This window comes from Bufo bufo, chromosome 2, assembly GCF_905171765.1.
Source record: "Bufo bufo chromosome 2, aBufBuf1.1, whole genome shotgun sequence".
Taxonomy (NCBI): domain Eukaryota; kingdom Metazoa; phylum Chordata; class Amphibia; order Anura; family Bufonidae; genus Bufo; species Bufo bufo.
In genome coordinates, this window is record NC_053390.1 from 220769515 (window position 1) to 220786943 (window position 17429).

Below are 17429 nucleotides of genomic sequence, written 5' to 3' on the forward strand. Positions count from 1 at the left end.
AGTATAGAGAGTACTAGGGGTGGCAGGTGGAGGCTGGCATAGAAGTAAAGATAGACATGGCCAGGGAGTGGCAGGTGTTGGCTGGCATGGACTTCTGATAGACACTAACCAGGGGTTATCAGGCAGAGGTTGGCATGGTGCTTTGGTGGCATAGACTGTACCAGCTTGTAGTTGCTGCCCCAGTGCCACTTTTCTGGCTTGGTGGTAGTTTGTGTTCCTCTTTATCAGTTTTCCAAGATTTTAATACTTCTGACCTATCTTTAGTTTAGGGCCTTAGGCCATCAATAATGGATTGGCAAAGCTCCGACTCCCGACACCCCCGCCAATCAATTGGCAGATATTTCTGCTACCTGTGGATGACCACGATCTCAAACCCTTTTCATATGGTCGGGCAGGGTTCAGAGGTTAGAAAAAAATAGACTCAGTGGAGGCCACTGTGGCCGTCAGTGGTGGCAAGTGTAGGGATGGAATGTCACACTTCTGTCTGCCCAGGGAACCAGAGCTTGGCACTGGAATCTGGCGCCAGTGACAGGGGAGTCTATTACCCTGCTGGCCAAATGAAAAGCGGTTCCTGGTCACCTGCAGGTAGTAGAGCAATGTGCATGAAAACACGAGCATGGGGTCAGTGTCGGACTGGGGTACCTAGGGACCACCAGTAAAATTTATTTTGGGTGCCCACCGTACGGATACATTCAAATATAATAAATAATCAAAAAATTTTTAAATATGAACATAGGCTGGTTGAGGTGCTGTACATTGAATATATGTATGTAGTGCAGTAAGTCTACTGTGTTATGTGCCACTTGTGCAGGGGGTAGGAGACTAGGGGCCCACCTTGCTCAGGGGCCCACCGGGGAATTCCCCTGTACCCCTGTGGGCCAGTCCGAGCCTGCATGGGGTAGACGTTCAAATCCCCGGCATGGTCATAATGTTGCGGAAAAGCTGCAGATGTTCACTGCGGATTTTAATATTTTTTAATACGTAGGGTTAAATCTGTCATGGAAAATAACTTGCTTCTGACTGTAGATACTGTGGGGGTCCATGATCATAACGTGGCGATATAGGCCATCACTTCATTTGATGGGAGTATCCCTTCTATGCAGGACCTTTGAAGCCATCTAGATCTATGGTGCCAGAATTGTGGCCATCAGATGTCTTCAGGGTGAAGGACATGGCACAGAAGTGGCCTGGTCTCCTAGGGGGGAGAGCTGAGGGCTCCAGCCGCCCCTCTCTGGTGACCGAGCTTAGGAAGGGGCCGCTCTTCCGGTGCTGGGAGGAGACAGAAGGTAGGACCTCACATTGTGAAGACGGCTGCTGCCATCTGCTTCTCTCCGCCGGACATGGGTCTCCTGCGCTCCAAGCTCCCCTGGCTCCTCACCCTGCTGCTGCTGCTGGGCGCCCGGGCCACCAGGAACCGGGGCCATGACAAGCAGAACAACTCCTTCCGCAAGGCGGCCACCGGCTTCTACCAGACCATGAGCGGCACGTTCGGCGAGGAGAACGTGAGAGCCGTGCAGAAGGTGGGACGTGGTGGGGGGCATGCTTCTACCGAGCACACTCTCCTGCCTATTGCACCTCCGGTGCCCACAGCACACACACTGCGGTAGTGGTAGCTAGAAACGGCTAGTCTGCACCAGTGTCAGTGCCACCCTCATGGTGTACCACTCTCTACTGCTTTAGGAGTGGCTGTGAGCTTCAGTGCCGGATTACAGGGACACTAAACCCAGAATCCAAACCAAAAAGGCCCTGGGCTGTGCCCAAAAGTGAGGATGGGATTTATTGATTTATTTAAAGGGGTTTTCCCATGTCTGACATCCCTAGGGTATGCCCTTCCCCCCCATGTCTGATAGGTGCGAGTCCCACCTCTGGGGCCTGCACCTATACTTAAAATGGAGCCTGCAAAGTGCTGAGGTACACACTGCGCATGCGTGGCCGCCCGCCATTCATTCCTATGGGAGCTCTGAGAATAGCCAAGCGGCACACTTGACTATTTTCGTCAGTCCCATTGAAATGAATGGGAAGTGCACCGTGCAAGCACAGCCACCGCTCCATTTACTTCAATGGGGCTGGCAGAGCCGGCTATTTTTGGCGCTCCCATAGGAATGAATGGAGGGTGGTCAAGCATGCGCGCTGCCCCCTCCCGGCGCTTTCTGGGCTCTAAGATGGGAATACCCCTGCATCATGCACACAGCCGTGTCTGTACTTCTGACAAAATACAGATACCTTGCGTGTACATTGCCGTATTTTTCTTAGTCCCGCCAATGCGGACCAGAATAGGACATCTTCTAGAATTTGCAGAACAGCCACACAGATGTGCAAACGATACAGATGTGGCAAGGACCCACAGAGGTGAATGGGTCAGTGCGCTATCTGCTAAAAATGGAGATATCACGCAGATGAAAGGTTAGTGGTGTGCATGAGGCCTTAAAGGGTAGTGTGGCATAATATTGATGACCTATCATCAGAGTCCGACTCCCGACACCGCAGTCGATCAATGACAGTGCTGACAGGGCTCATGCGGGCATTACCTGGATGTAGCGGCGGCACTGTGGCATTACAACGGATTCCCCCCCCATTCAAGTGAAGTACAAGTCAGCACAGGAGTAGTGGGGGCTTTATATTTAAACTTTTACACAACTTTATTTAAAAGTGTTCTAAATGCTGTAAAAATAATTTTTGTAACATACTTCATTAAAGGTGTTTTCCGAGACTTTACAACTGATGACTTCTCCTCTGGATAGGTCATCATTATCTGATCGGTGGGGGTTTGACTGTACGGACCTCCGCCAAACTATTTGAGAAGGCATTGGCGCTTCTGTATGTGCCGCGGCCTTCTCACAACTTTCCCTAGGACATGTGATGTCACTTTCATAGATCAACAGTTAAAGTTTTTTTTTTCTGGGATTTTAATATTGATGATCTATCCTCAGCACCCCGCCGATCAGCTGGTTGAAAAGAAGGCTTCACTCCATGTGAGCGCAGCCTTCCCTTCATTGCTTGCCATCGACATTGCAGCGGTGAGCGGGTGTAATTCTACCTAAGTTCACCTCTTTCTATGGGATGGCTCCTTCCTTTTGAAGTGTATAGGAACGAGCCGTACGTTGAAGTGAATGGGACAGCTTGTAATTGCACCCACTCACCGCTGCGATGTTGATGGCGAGCAAGTAAACAATGAAGGGAAGGCTGCGCTCACATGGAGCATGACCTTCTTTTCAACCAGCTGATCGTCAGGGGTGTCACCCCTGCCAATCTGATATTGATGACCTATTCTGAGGATAGAATAAAATCCTGGAAAAACCCTTCAATGTATTTCACTGTTGTATTAAAGAAATAGGCCCCCAAAGACCAGGGTGTCTATGGAGCTTTAGGTTCAGTATACTCGTACACCACTGACGTGTCAGCGCTGTACTGGTGTACGGATTCCTCTGTGGGGCTGCTGCAAACACTGTACAGGCAGGGGCACGCATCGCTGCTCCTGCCTGTGCCCCCCCCCCCCCCCCCCTGCTTGGCTAAATCCTGGCACAGCACATCAGCACCCTGTACTCTACCAGGATTTGGCAAGCTGAGGGGGCACAAGCAGGAGCAGTGATGCGTGCCCCTGCCTGTACAGCGTTTGCAGCAGCCTCTCGTGGTCAGTACACCGCTGACATGCCAGCGGTGTAAGACTATACTATACTATCTCGATGGGTACCCAGGGGACGTCTATTTCTTTAGTAACATTGTAAATCTAATATATAAAGCTGAGTGTATGTATGTGCGCTAAAGGAATCCGGACCGTCGCATTTACAATCACGAAATGGGGCACACAGGTACATCAGGTGTCCGGGAAGGTTTCAGACCAGGTCTCTGCTCTCTAGCACGTACCGTTCCTGAAATATTCCCAAAAAATGAAAATATGGCACATCACATGACCTACATTAGCCAATAGAAGCCTGCAGGTCTTTCTCTTCAAATCCCAACTGCCCTACACACGGTCACATGTCCTTTATCAGCCAATAGAAGCTTGCAGGTCCTTAGTCTCCACATACACACAGTTTTACACCAGGTTTCCATAACAACGCAGCCATTTTTCTTCACTGCTGCAGGTCAGCTTTAGGCCTCATGCACACAACCGTATGTATTTTGCGGTCCGCAAAAAATACGGATGACGTCCGTGTGCATTCTGTATTTTGCGGAACGGAACAGCTGGCCCCTAATAGAACAGTGCTATCCTTGTCCGTAATGCTAACAATAATAGGACATGTTCTATTTTTTTGCGGAACGGACATACAGAATGCACACTGAGTAGCGTTTTTTTTTTTTGCGGACCCATTGAAATGAATGGTTCCGTTTACAGAAAAAAAAACAGAATGGACACAGAAAGAAAATAAGTTCGTATGCATGAGGCCTTAAAGGGGCAGGGCGTTGTGAATGACACTGTTAAGGGAACAGAGTGCTGTGGAGGTCACAGTTCCGGGGGCAGGTAGGGTGGCCATTCAGGCCACCCTCAAAAGAAGGACTTAAAAACCGCGTCCCATGGTCCCACTAAGCCACGCCCCCGATTCGGTTAGGCCACACTTCTGTCAGCTGCAGGGGTGGGAGGGATGGTGACTTTCTCCCTGCAGCTCACGCTCAGACAGCACAGTGCTGCTTGTAGATATCCAGAAAAAAAAAAAAAATGGAGACAGCACATCCAAAAAAGGTGGAATTTATTCCGGGTGCAACGTTTCGGCTGTGTTAGCCTTTTTCACTTTAAAAAGGCTAACACAGCCGAAACGTTGCACCCGGAATAAATTCCACCTTTTGCACCTTTTTTGGATGTGCTGTCTCCATTTTTTTATTTTTTCTGGAAATCTACAAGTTGCTTCATAGGGGCTTTTTACCACCCCTCCTGGAGACGAGCACCCGACACATCATTACTTAGGAGTGCTGTCCACCCATATTTTAGCACAGTGCTGCTGTCTGAGAGTGAGCTGTTCAAAAGGACATCCCTGCCTGAGATATTCCCCAAAAAATGCATCAGCCATTAGAAGCTTGCAGGCCCTTAGTCTCCACATACACACAGTTTTACACCAGGTTTCCATAACAACCCAGCCATTTTTCTTCACTGCTGGTCAGCTTTAAAGGGGCAGGGCGCTGTGGATGACACTGTTAAGGGAGCGGAGTGCTGTGGAGGTCACAGTTCAGGGGCAGGTAGGGTGGCCATTCAGGCCACCCTCAAAAGATGGACTTAAAAACCCTCCCCCAGGTCCCGCTAAGCCATGCACCCTCCCACTCCGCAGCCGACGGGGATTGAAAAAATGAAGGTAAAAATCAACTTCTGTCAACTGTAGGGCTGCAGCTAATCGATTAGTTGTCGATAATTTCATCGATTAATTGGGAAAAAACACCAAAATGACAAGAAAAGGGGTTTATATGATTTTACTTGAAAAATTATGTTCAAAGGCCATATTAAAACAAGGAGTTACATAATTATTAAAATTTTGCATTACAATGTAAAAAAGACTGTTATGGGGATCTGTGGATGACACTATTATGGGGGATCTGTGGATGGCACTGTTATGGGGAGGGGGATCTTTGGATGGCACTGTTATGGGGAGGGGGATCTGTGGATGGCCCTGTTATGGGGAGGGGGAACTGTGGATGGCACTATATAGTAGGGATCGACCGATTATCGGTTTTACCTTTTAAACCTTGTCCCGGTAGGTGGGCCTATGCTCTTTGATCAAACTGTATACTAATGCCTCCTAATAGTGCACAGCAATTGATGGACAATAGTGCTGTACAGCCATGTTTTATCTTGCTGTATATTTTTTAACAGTTGTTATATCAAAAGCATAGTCATGTGGATGTGCGATTTTAGATTCACTCTCACATATTGTATCCACTATATAGTAGGGATCGACGATTATCGGTTTTACCGATATTATCGGCCGATATTCAGGATTTATCGGCATCTATTTTGCCGATATTCCGATAACGTATGGGGAACACAGATTGTGCTGCTGTCAGCGCTCTCTGTGTTCCCTCAGCAGCACAGGGCAGAAGGAAGCAGTGTCTCCCTCCCCCTGTGATGCTGCTGCCGCCAATGAGAGGAGAGAAGACAAGAGGAGGGGAGGGGCTTTTGCCACTGCGCCACCAATGATGTTGACTTACTCATTCATTCAAATTGAACAGGAGGCGGGAGCTGGCTGCAGAATCACATAGCCGGCTCCCGACCTCTATGAGCGGTAGCTGCGATCTGCGGTAGTTAACCCCTTAGGTGCCGCGGATCGCAGCTACCGCACATAGAGGTCGGGAGCCGGCTATGTGATTCTGCAGCCAGCTCCCGCCTCCTGTATATGAATAAATGAGAGATTTATGTTCATTGGTGGCGCAGTGTGGCCCCCCAAGCCCCCCAGTATTAATCATTGGTGGCGCAGTGCGCCCCCCACCCCCGTATTAAAAACATTGGTGGCGCAGTGCGCCCCCCACCAAAGCCCCCCCAGTTTTAATCATTGGTGGCAGTGGACACAGGGTCCCCTCTCCCCTCCTCCTGCGATCGGAGCACCAGCAATGTAAGCCTGGGGCTCCGATCAGTTACCATGGCAGCCAGGACGCTATTGAAGCCCTGGCTGCCATGGTAAGCTCCATGCTGCTGTGTGCACAGAGCAGCAGGGACAGTGTGAGATCCTATTCACCCTGCTAGAGCTCTATCAGGGTGAATAGGACAAGGGTTCTAGTCCCTAAGGGGGTTAAAAGTTAGTAAAAAAATAAACACCAAAATATTAAGTATAAATAAAAAAGAAAGATTTACAAAAAAAAAAAAAAAAAACACATTAACAATAAAAATATTCATTTTCAGCAGATTTGTGTAGGATTTTTTTTTTTCAAAAATGAAATTTCACAGAATATCGGTATAAATTATCGGCTATCGGCCTGAAAGTTCACAAATTATCGGTATCGGCCCTAAAAAAAATCTATATCGGTCGATCCCTACTATATAGCATCGTATGCTATATGTGTCATCCACAGATCTCCCCCATAACAGTACCATCCACAGATCTCCCAATACACCGGCCACATCAGTATTCAGACTATTCCTTAACTGGCAGTAACTTTTACTTGAACTTTTAAATCAGCTCTATGATCTTTATTACCTTACAAATACAATGAAGCTCCAGTAACAGGCGGAGCAGGCGCATCACGTGAGTAAGTAACGTGCCGCCGCCCGCTCTGCCTGTTACCGGAGCTTCATTGTAAGTTAGTAAAGATGCGCTGATTTAAAGTTGAAGTAAAAGTTACTGCTGGTTAAGGACCCTGACCGCCCGCTCCCGCCCCGCATAGCAACGAATCGTCCGATTATTCGATAACTGGATTCGTTGACAACGAATCCAGTTATAGAATATTATCGATAACTTCGATTAATTGTTGCAGCCCTAGTCAACTGCAGGGTTGGGAGGGAGGATGACTTTCTCCCTGCAGCTCACGCTCAGACAGCACAGTGCTGCTGTCTGAGAGTGAGCTGTTCAAAAGGACATCCCTGTGTCCGTCCAGACCCTGTGCCTGACGGAGTACAGGGAGTCTGAAAGCCGGACTGTCCTGCCTAAAACCGGACCTCTGGCCACCCTAGGGGCAGGCTGCTGTGGAGGTCACAGTTAAGGGGATGGTCCGCTATGGAGGCCACTGTTAAGGGGCAGATTGCCGTAGAGGCCACTGTTAAGGGGACGGGGTGTTGTGGAAATCACGGTTAAGGAGATGGGGTACTGTGGAGGTCAATAATAAAGGGGCGGCCGCTGTGGAGGTCACTAATAAGGGGGCGGGGTGTTGTGGAGGTCACTTTTTAAGGGAACAGAGATCTGTAGAGGTCACTGTTAAGGGGTCGGGTTATTGTGGAAATCACTGTTAACGAGAGGGGGTACTGTGGAGGTCACAGCTGCCACCCCTTTATTAGTGAAGGTCACTGTTAAAGGAGAGGGCGTTGTGGATGTTACTGTTAAGGGGGCAGGCCGCTGTGGAGGTCACTGTTAAAGGGGCGGGGGAATGTAGATGTCACTGTTATAGTGGATACTGTCGATATCTTTTAACGACACACACAAACATTAAATGAAATGGATGAAATATACCCATGCAAAACCGGGTCCTTCTGCTAGTACATGAATAAAGTACATTACAAAAGTTATTCTTAGAACATTTTGGACATTTTAAAATTTGCCAAAATTTTTTGTTAGGCCCCTTTCAGACGAGCAAGTGTCTCGGTGCAGATTCGCAGCGAGACCCACGGCCCGTCCTCCCAGGGGTCACATAGCATTATATTGATTTATGACGCTATGTAACCCTTACATTCCAGACCTCTAAGGGTTACATAGCATCATAAATCAATATAATGCTATGTGACTCTCTGGCAGTGCTAAGAGGTCAGGACCGGAGCTTCGTCTGGAGTGTGACACTCGCTTGTCTGAAAGGGGCCTAAGGCTACATGCACACGACAGTGAAAAACTGACATGATGTAAATTTTTTAACGACCATCACACGTCTGTTTTAAGACTAATGGTACTTTATGGGGTTATTCTCACGGCAGTTTTTTTGACTGTCAGTGAAAAACGGAAGTAAAAAAATAGAACATGTTCTATATTGTCCGTTTTGCACTGACAGACTGCCCCATACAATTGAATGGGTCCATTTTTAATGTCCGTTTCTCAGAAAGGCATCAGTGAAATAAACGTCCGTTAAAAATGGACGTTTTTAATGGACTTTTTTTTCACTGTCGTGTGCATGTAGCCTTACTCTTTAAGCAGTGCACAACAGGGGTGCACAACCTTTTTTTTGTTGGGGGCAACATTGTCAGGCTGAAACAATCCTGAAAATAAAACCTAAACGGGTATTACCAACTGAAATACTGTATTTACGGCATAGAACGTGCAGTATATTCCATAAATGTTTGGTTACACTGCCAGAACTCCCATATGGCGGGAGAATACATGAAAATGACATGTGAGCAGCCACAAGATGTAGACATACATGTCTGTTACTAGATAGTTAGGGGCCGCACAAAATAGTATTGCGGTTCACGTGTGACCCCTGCATTATAACATTTTTTTCATAATGGAATGCCCCTTTAAGAAGGACCCTCTTCCTGTTAAGCTGTGCCTACTTGCCGAGCAAGGAGCAAAAACTACCCGGATGACCAGTTTCATAAGGCTCTATGGCGCTGTAAGTTCTGGTCATTAGCCCGTGGTCTGGACACAATTGGTGCCTGTAGTAAACAAGGCTGTATTATGACTGCGTGAATGCAGCCTAATAGTTGTCTATGGAGACCGCATGCATGTTTTATAGATTTTTTTGGCAATGATTGTGACCAAAGTGGTGTGAACTTTTTCTCCCATTTTGTGGGTCTCATTATGTATAAACGGATGTCTTTACCTCTCCAAGCAACAGCATCCCAAGATCAGACCTAATTTCAGCAGGATGTGTTAAAAGTTTAAAACTAGTTACAGTTTAACCCCTTTAACGAGAACTTGTCACCTCCCCTGGTTTTGTAACTACTTTGATTCCCCATGTAATAATTCTGGAGCATCTATTCTTATGAGTCTGTTCTGCCATTCCTTTATTATTCCTGCTAGAAGTGTATGAATGAATTGCCAAAAGTCTGCAATAAAGGTCCAGCAGGGTGTTACTGGTTGGGGGGGGGGGGGGGGGGGTCCCAACATAGTCTGAAACGATCCAATCAGTGCTGCTGGTGTCAGACTGTACAGGGCCCCCCCCCCCCCCCCCTTCCCAACTGTTAACACTCTCCTGGACCCTCACTGCAAGCTGCTACCAATTCATTCATATCGTCTAGCAGGAATAATAAAGGATTGGCACAACACAGTCATAAGAATAGATGCTTCATCATTAATACACACGGAATGCAAGTGGTTAATAAAACGGACATGTCAAGAGAGTTTACAGGTCTTCTTTAAAAATGATACTGGTTAGTAGGAAACTGGACTAATTGTGGTTTCTTCAGATCTGATTTACATTTGGAGTTCCCAGTTTTTGAAGGAGGGTGGTTTACCATAATGAAGCAGAAGTCTATTTTTTCTGCATCTATAAACCAGCGTACTATATGCTTATTTCCTGTGAATTGTGGGTTATTTGTAAGAGTCTTGTGTCATGTTCTCACCCAACTGAAACGGCTTGAAGAAGACTTACCACGTCCTTCCACAATTTAAGTGGTCACCATATCTGTACAGCCGGCATGTTTTCCCACCTGTTCACCCTCACCCAGTCCATTGGTCTCAGGGCCCCATGTTAGGGAATTGTCCGTGTCTACGGTGACATTTCATTGACTCTGGACGTTGGAGGCCGCCTATCTGACAACTCATTGGTCCAATAAAAAAAAGTGCCAGAATCAGAGACTGCTGTAAAGGTGTGCAGTGCAGCCATTGTGTAAGGATGTGATAAGTCTTCTTTAAAGGGGTTGTCTCATCATGGACAATGGGGCATATCGCTAGGATATGCCCCCATTGTCCTATAGGTGCGGGTCCCAGCCACCACCTTGCCGGGCTCCGTTCTCGGCTATTTTCGCCGGCCCCATAGAAAATGAACGGACGGCAGCTGCGCATGCGCAGTGAGTCCTCCTTCACTTTAGGGGCTCCAATCTCTATACAGGTGCAGCTCCTTTAACCCCTTCCCGCACCACAACATATGGGCTCATTCACACGACCATATGATTGCCGTGCCCGTGCTGCAGATCGCTGTTTGCAGTCTGCAATGCATCGGCCATGTGAACTCCGTGCTGCGGTGCGAACCCATTGACTTAAATTAGTCCGCGATCCGCAAAATATGACAAGAGATAGGACATGTCCTATATTTTGCAGTGCGGAGGCACGGGCCTAAAAGCCCACAGAAGGGCTTCTGAGTGTTTTCGTGGGCTTCCGACGTGTCCTATCTTTTGCGGATTGCGGACCCATTCAAGTCAATGGGTCCCCATTCACAGCACGGAGTTCATATGGCCGGTGCCTGTGAATTGTAGACGCAAAACAGGCACCACTGCCATACAGTCTTGTGTATGGACCCTAACTGTGCTTCCTGGTGAGGTCTAACTTCCTGCATTTTTTTTTTTTATCTGTCTACAGTACTGCAAACTTTTTACCCCATATACCATGTCGGCACTTTTCTTCCCTTTTTCTCAGCATCACTCCACCCTGGCAGAATGTTGGCATGCAGAACTTCCTGTTTTCATCAGCTTCCTGCTGGGCTTTTTCCATCTAAACCCAGCCTGCTTTGCTCTGTAATGTTTCTCAGGGCTTGCTCCTCCTAGTCTATATGGAGACGGGAGATGTAGGGTGGCTTGACTACTGCAGAGGAAAGAGTGTGGCAGGTTGGGCAAGCGCTGAGAAACATGCTGGGTTTAGCTAGAAATTTAAAAGTAGGAAGCTGATGAAAACAGGAAGTTCTGCATGTAAACATACTGTCAGAATGCAGTGATGGGCAAAAATATGCAGTGTTTGGAGTACTCTAGGCCTGTGATGGCTAACCTCCGGCACTCCAGCTGTGGTAAAACTGCAACTTTCAAGATATATGTGAATATATATCTATGGGTGGATGGTTTTTCACTACTTCTTGCACTGGCTCTTTAACCCCTTCCAGACACTCGCTGTACATGTATAGATCGTTGATTGGGCAGGAAAAGGAGTTTTGTTTGACTGATCACGGACAGGGGCCTGGCTGTTGCTGACCTCTAGGCCCCTGCTGTATCCGCTGGCGTCACTAAAAACTCCAATGCTGGTATATTAACCCCTTAGATACCATGGTCAAGGTTGACCCTGACATCTAAGGGGTTCACAGATTGAGGGGTCTCTCAACCCATCGGCTCCACGCAATGTATAGAAGCCTAGGAGGCTTTGAAACAGCAATCACACCCTCAAAACGTGAAGTTACATAGTAGTAGGACTAAAATGAAAAGTAAAAATTTTTTTCTTTTAAAAAATAAGCTCTTTTCCCTAACGCCTCCTCACCAGCACTAGCAGGAGCTTGATCCCACCTCCCAGGGACAGGAAACAACAGCGGAAGCCCAAATAAAGACACCTCCTCCTACATGCTCCAGTTGTTTCCTGTCCCTCAGGACAGGTGGAAGCCTTGCCAGTGCGATGGATACAGATTTTTTGTTAAAAACTATACGGGCTACTATGAAGTTAGATGTTAAGACCCCCTTATCTATCCCGGACCAGATGTTCCAGGGATTAGGGGAAAAGAAAGGACGGGTATTCCTTATTCATGATAATATTAGGGACATTATATCTAGGGAATGGAAGGATCACGAAAAAAGACCCGTTATTTCAAAAGCCTTCAAACGTAAATACCCGTTTGCAGATTGTAAAACCTGGGAAAAAATGCCTAGAATTGATGCCCCGGTGGCTAGAATTTCTAAAAAGTCTTCCCTCCCCTTTGAAGACATGGGGTTAGTGAAGGACCCCATGGATAAAAAATGGAAAGGGTTCCTCAAAAAATCTTGGGAGACGGGGGCGGCTATGTTTAGACCATCTATTGCGGCGACCTGCACTGCTAGATCACTGTCTGTATGGATTAACCAGATGGAAAGCCGTTTAGCAGCCAGTACTCCCCGGGAACAAATTATCTCCTCTCTCCCAGTTTTGAAACAGGCTACAAGTTTTTTGGCAGATGCCTCAGCAGACCTGGTGAGGCTCTCGGCCAGGTCTACGGCTCTTTCAAATGCTACCCGGAGAGCCGGGCTCAAAGAGCCGCCTCTGTTCTATCCCCTGTGAGGGGGATAGGCTCTTTGGATCCGATCCGCATTGGACGATATTTTAGACAAAGCCTCTGACAAAAAGAAGGGGTTTCCATCTGAATCCAGTTTTTGTTTTTTTCATCAAAGGAAAATTTTTCGTTTCCAAACCAGGTTTAAATAAAATCAGAACAAAAAAGAGTCAGCAAGTAGATGGCAATCCTCTAGAGGCCGGGGGAAGGGATTTTTTTTTTTCAATCCTAATTCCTCCTCCAAAAAGACCCAATGATGCCATGTCTGGTAGGGGACAGGCTTTCAAAATGTATCCAAGCTTGGGAGTCTATATGAGCCTCTCCCTGGGTCTTAGATCGAATAAGATCAGGTCACATATTAGAGTTTTGTTCTCTTCCAGTGAAAGGAGTTGTAAAATTCCTAACAAACAAGCTTTTTTCAGATCCTGTCAAACAGGAGGCTCTGGAATCAGAGGTCTCTTCCCTTTTAGAAAAATGCGTCATCACAGAGGTTCCGATAGACCAGCAAGGTCAGGGGGTCTACTCTCCCTTGTTCCTGATAATAAAGCCAAATGGGAAGTTCAGGACAATCTTCAATCTGAAATACCTAAATCAGTTTATAATTTACAAAAAATTCAAAATGGAACCCATAATGTTTGCAGTAAATCTCCTTTTTCAGGATTTTTACATGGAAACAATCGATCTGGCAGATGCCTATTATCATGTTCCTATCCACAGCGAAAGTCAAAAGTTTCTCAGATTCGCTGTCTACATAAAAGGAGAGCTCTGCCACTTCCAGTATCAGGCTTTACCCTTCAGCCTCTCCAGTGCACCATGGCTTTTCACAAAGATAATGGCAGATGTAGTAGGTTACTTGCATCTGAAAGGAATAATGGTGGCCCCTATTTGGACGACCTTCTGATAGCTGCAGATTCCTATTTTTGTCTTCTCGACCATCTCAGAATTGTAAAAGGAGACCCTGGGTTCCTTAGGATGGATCATCAACCAGGAAAAGTCAAAACTAATCCGGCAGAGAGTATTTCTGGGAGTACTTCTGGACACCTAATGTCTATCTTCTTTTTTGCCCCAGGAAAAACAGATCAACCTGGTAAATCAGGTAAGAAGCTTCTGTTCCAAGAGGACAGCATCGATAAGCGACATCATGCGCTTGCTGGGACTTTTAATATCAACAATACTCTCTGTGAATTGGTCTCAGGCCCACACCAGGATCTTGCAGTCTTTCCTTCTTTCATCTTGGGACAATACACAGAGTTCCTTGGAAAAGAAAATAAAGGTCCTTCACCAAGTGAAAAAATCGCTAAGATGGTGGAGAAGCATCTATAAAAAAATAAAATAAAAAAAAGGGCGTGCACCCCCTGCCATCAGTCTCCAACACCCTTCGTTACCCCCAGTGCCCTGCCCCTCCAAGTGTCTGTAATGTTATTACCTTGTACCCCGATTTGCGTTATTGAAGATCTGAGATATGCCATTTGGCAGGGGTCCCCCAGAAGTGAGAGAACTGTAAATACAATCCAGGCGTGCAGTTTACGTCTCATAACTGCGCTCATCCTCCGCTGTTATTAATGCTTGTCAGGACTATTTATCCAGCGGTTGCTGACAGCTCCGTATTTGCTGTCTAAATTTCCATCATAAGTAAGTTAGTAATGCAGTGCTTTAGTAAGCCTTCTGCGGTGATTGTTTACTTGAGCTGGATTTCCAATCTACAGGACGGCCATTTTGCAGGTCATAGTGTACGTAAATGTTTAATGTCAGTGACATGGAGCCATCCTGGCAGATAACAGTGCCACTGTGTACAGAGCTCACCCTCTTACCTTTCCAGCAGGGGCGCCGCCGCCAACTCTCCATCGTTCTGCGCTGCTCTGGGCCTGACGTCGCACAGCGCGTCAGGTCACAGCGTGCGGACGTCCGAAGGCCCCCTGCTGGAAAGGTGAGTATTCAGAGCGCATTCGGGCCAGCGGGAGTTATAGCAAGCGCTTTTTTTTTGTTTTGTTTTTTGTGTCGAATTACTTGATTTAATCGAGTACTCGTTGCAGCCCTAGCTCTACAAGAACTGGTACAGGGGACATGGAATTTCCAGATGTCCTCAGCTTCCTCAAATCTGAGCGAATTGACAGCTGTCTTTCAAGCCTTTCTAAGCCTGAGACCAACTATACAGCACCACCATGTCAAAGTTCTTTCAGACAAAGCGACGACCGTGGCATACCTATATCGTCAAGGGGGGACGAGGAGAAGGTCTTTGGCGGCTGTCTCAAGAAAAATATTCAAATGGGGAGAAAATAACCTATAGTTCATCTCAGCAGTTCATTTAAAAGGAGAGGAAAATGCCTTAGCTGATTTTTTCAGCTGACAGTCTCTCAGAGAAGGAGAATGGTCATTAAATCAGGGCATATTCAATCAGATCTCACTGATGTGGGGGCTTCAAGGCAGAACAGGAAAGTAGAACATTTCTATTCAATCTGCCCCTGGAAAAATCTAAATCAAATCGATGCTCTCTCATTACCATGGCCCAGGGGCCTCCTTTACGCATTTCTACCTTTTCTCTCTAATATCAAGGACTCTGATGAAGATTCGAGAAGAAGAGGCACAGATCATAGTGATTGCCCCGTTTTGGCCGAGAAGGTCCTGGTTTCCGCTACAACGTGCAACAGTTAAATTTAGCGGCCTGGAAATTGAACGGGGCTGGTTAAAAAAGAGGATTTTCTGAGGCAGTTATATCTACCCTACTACATAGTAGAAAGCAGATTACTTTAAAGGTCTATCTGTGGACCTGGAATACTTTTTTATTATTTGCAGGTGACCGGTGGGATCCTCGGAGTACTTTGGATATAGGCCTGATTTTAGAGTTCTTAAAATGTGGATTTGATAAGGGGCTTAGAACCATTACCTTAAAAGTTCAGGTTTCTGCTCTTAGCGCCTTTCTAGATATCAAAGTGGCTGAGATGCCCCTAGTTAGTAGATTCTTAAAGGGTACAAGCAGGTTACGTCCTTCTTTTTTTGTTAATGTCCCCCCTTGGGATCTAAACTTGGTCCTGTCGACTCTCATGTCCTTGCCCTTTGAACCTCTTTCAGATATATCCCTAAAAATGTTGACTGTAAAAACCACCTTTCTTATTGCTATAACCACGGCCAGGAGGGTGTGGGAGATCCAGGCCTTCTCCTGTAAACAGCAATACCTCACTGTTCTGGATGATGGGGTGATTCTTAGGCACTCCACTGCTTTTCTGCCAAAAGTTTTTTCAAAGTTTCATTGCCAGCAGGAAATTATATTACCTTCCTTTTGTGCATCCCCATGTTCAGATCAGGAAAAAATGTTTCACCATTTAGACGTCAAGAAGTGTCTTCTAGCATACCTTAGCCTAGAGCCACAGATTCTTTTAAGAAGTCTGACCATCTCCTCGTCCAATTTCAGGGAAAAAATAAGGGACTTGGAGCTTCTATAGCCCGTTGGATAAAAATGACAATCGTCTTTTGTTATGAAGAAAAGAAAGTCTCTCCTCCCTTAGGCCCCTTTCACACGGGCGAGTATTCCGCGCGGGTGCAATGCGTGATGTGAACGCATTGCACCAGCACTGAATCCTGACCCATTCATTTCTATGGGGCTGTGCACACGAGCGGTGATTTTCACGCATCACTTATATGCTCTATATTGTGCGTTTTTCACGCAACGCAGGCCCCATAGAAGTGAATGGGGCTGCGTGAAAATCGCAAGCAAGTGCGGATGCGGTGCGATTTTCACGCACGGTTGCTAGGAGACGATCGGGATGGAGACCCGATCATTATTTTCCCTTATAACGTGGTTATAAGGGAAAATAATAGCATTCTGAATACAGAATGCATAGTATAATAAATAGCGCTGGAGGGGTTAAAAAAAAATTATAAAAAATTTAACTCACCTTAATCCACTTGATCGCGCAGCCCGGCTTCTCTTCTGTCTACTTCTTTGCTGTGTGCAGGAAAAGGACCTGTGGTGAAGTCACTCCGGTCATCACATGATCCATCACCATGGTAAAAGATCATGTGACGGACCATGTGATGACCGGAGTGACGTCACCACAGGTCTTTTTCCTGCACACAGCAAAAAAGAAGACAGAAGAGAAGCCGGGCTGCGCGATCAAGTGCGTTAAGGTGAGTTAAAAAAAAAAATTAACCCCTCCAGCGCTATTGTACTATGCATTTTGTATTCAGAATGCTATTATTTTCCCTTATAACCATGTTATAAGGGAAAATAATACAATCTACAGAACACCGATCCCAAGCCCGAACTTCTGTGAAGAAGTTCGGGTTTGGGTACCAAACATGCAGATTTTTCTCACGCGCGTGCAAAACGCATTATAATGTTTTGCACTCGCGCGGAAAAATCGTGCATGTTCCCGCAACGCACCCGCACCTTTTCCCGCAACGCCCGGGTAAAAGAGGCCTTAGGGTTGAAGGCCCATTCCACTAGGGCGTTGTCCACATCTTGGGCTGAAAGAGGGGTAGCCTCGGTAGATCAGATATGTAAGGCCGCCACATGGTCTAACCCCATGACCACCTCCAGGCATTATAAAATTGATGTTATGTCTAACCAGGATCTGGCATTTGGACGTAAGGTCCTTTCGGCTGTAGTCCCTCCCTAAACGTTCTTCTCTGAAAATCTCCTGCCGGTGTGGAGGCGTTAGGGAAAGATAACAATTACTCTTACTGGTAATTGTGGGTAAATTTGCTCGCCA

The 17429-nt window shown here is 46.6% G+C and overlaps 1 protein-coding gene across 1 annotated transcript in view; it reads left to right on the forward strand.

The window, feature by feature from the left end:
* The first annotated feature begins 1178 nt into the window (after positions 1-1178).
* Positions 1179-17429, forward strand: part of LOC120988639 (BRI3 binding protein) — a 34494-nt gene continuing 18243 nt past the window's right edge. The window contains exon 1 of the mRNA XM_040416231.1: positions 1179-1520. Coding sequence (XP_040272165.1) covers positions 1341-1520 — 180 coding nt within the window. The 5' untranslated portion in view covers positions 1179-1340. The remainder of the gene's footprint in view (positions 1521-17429) is intronic.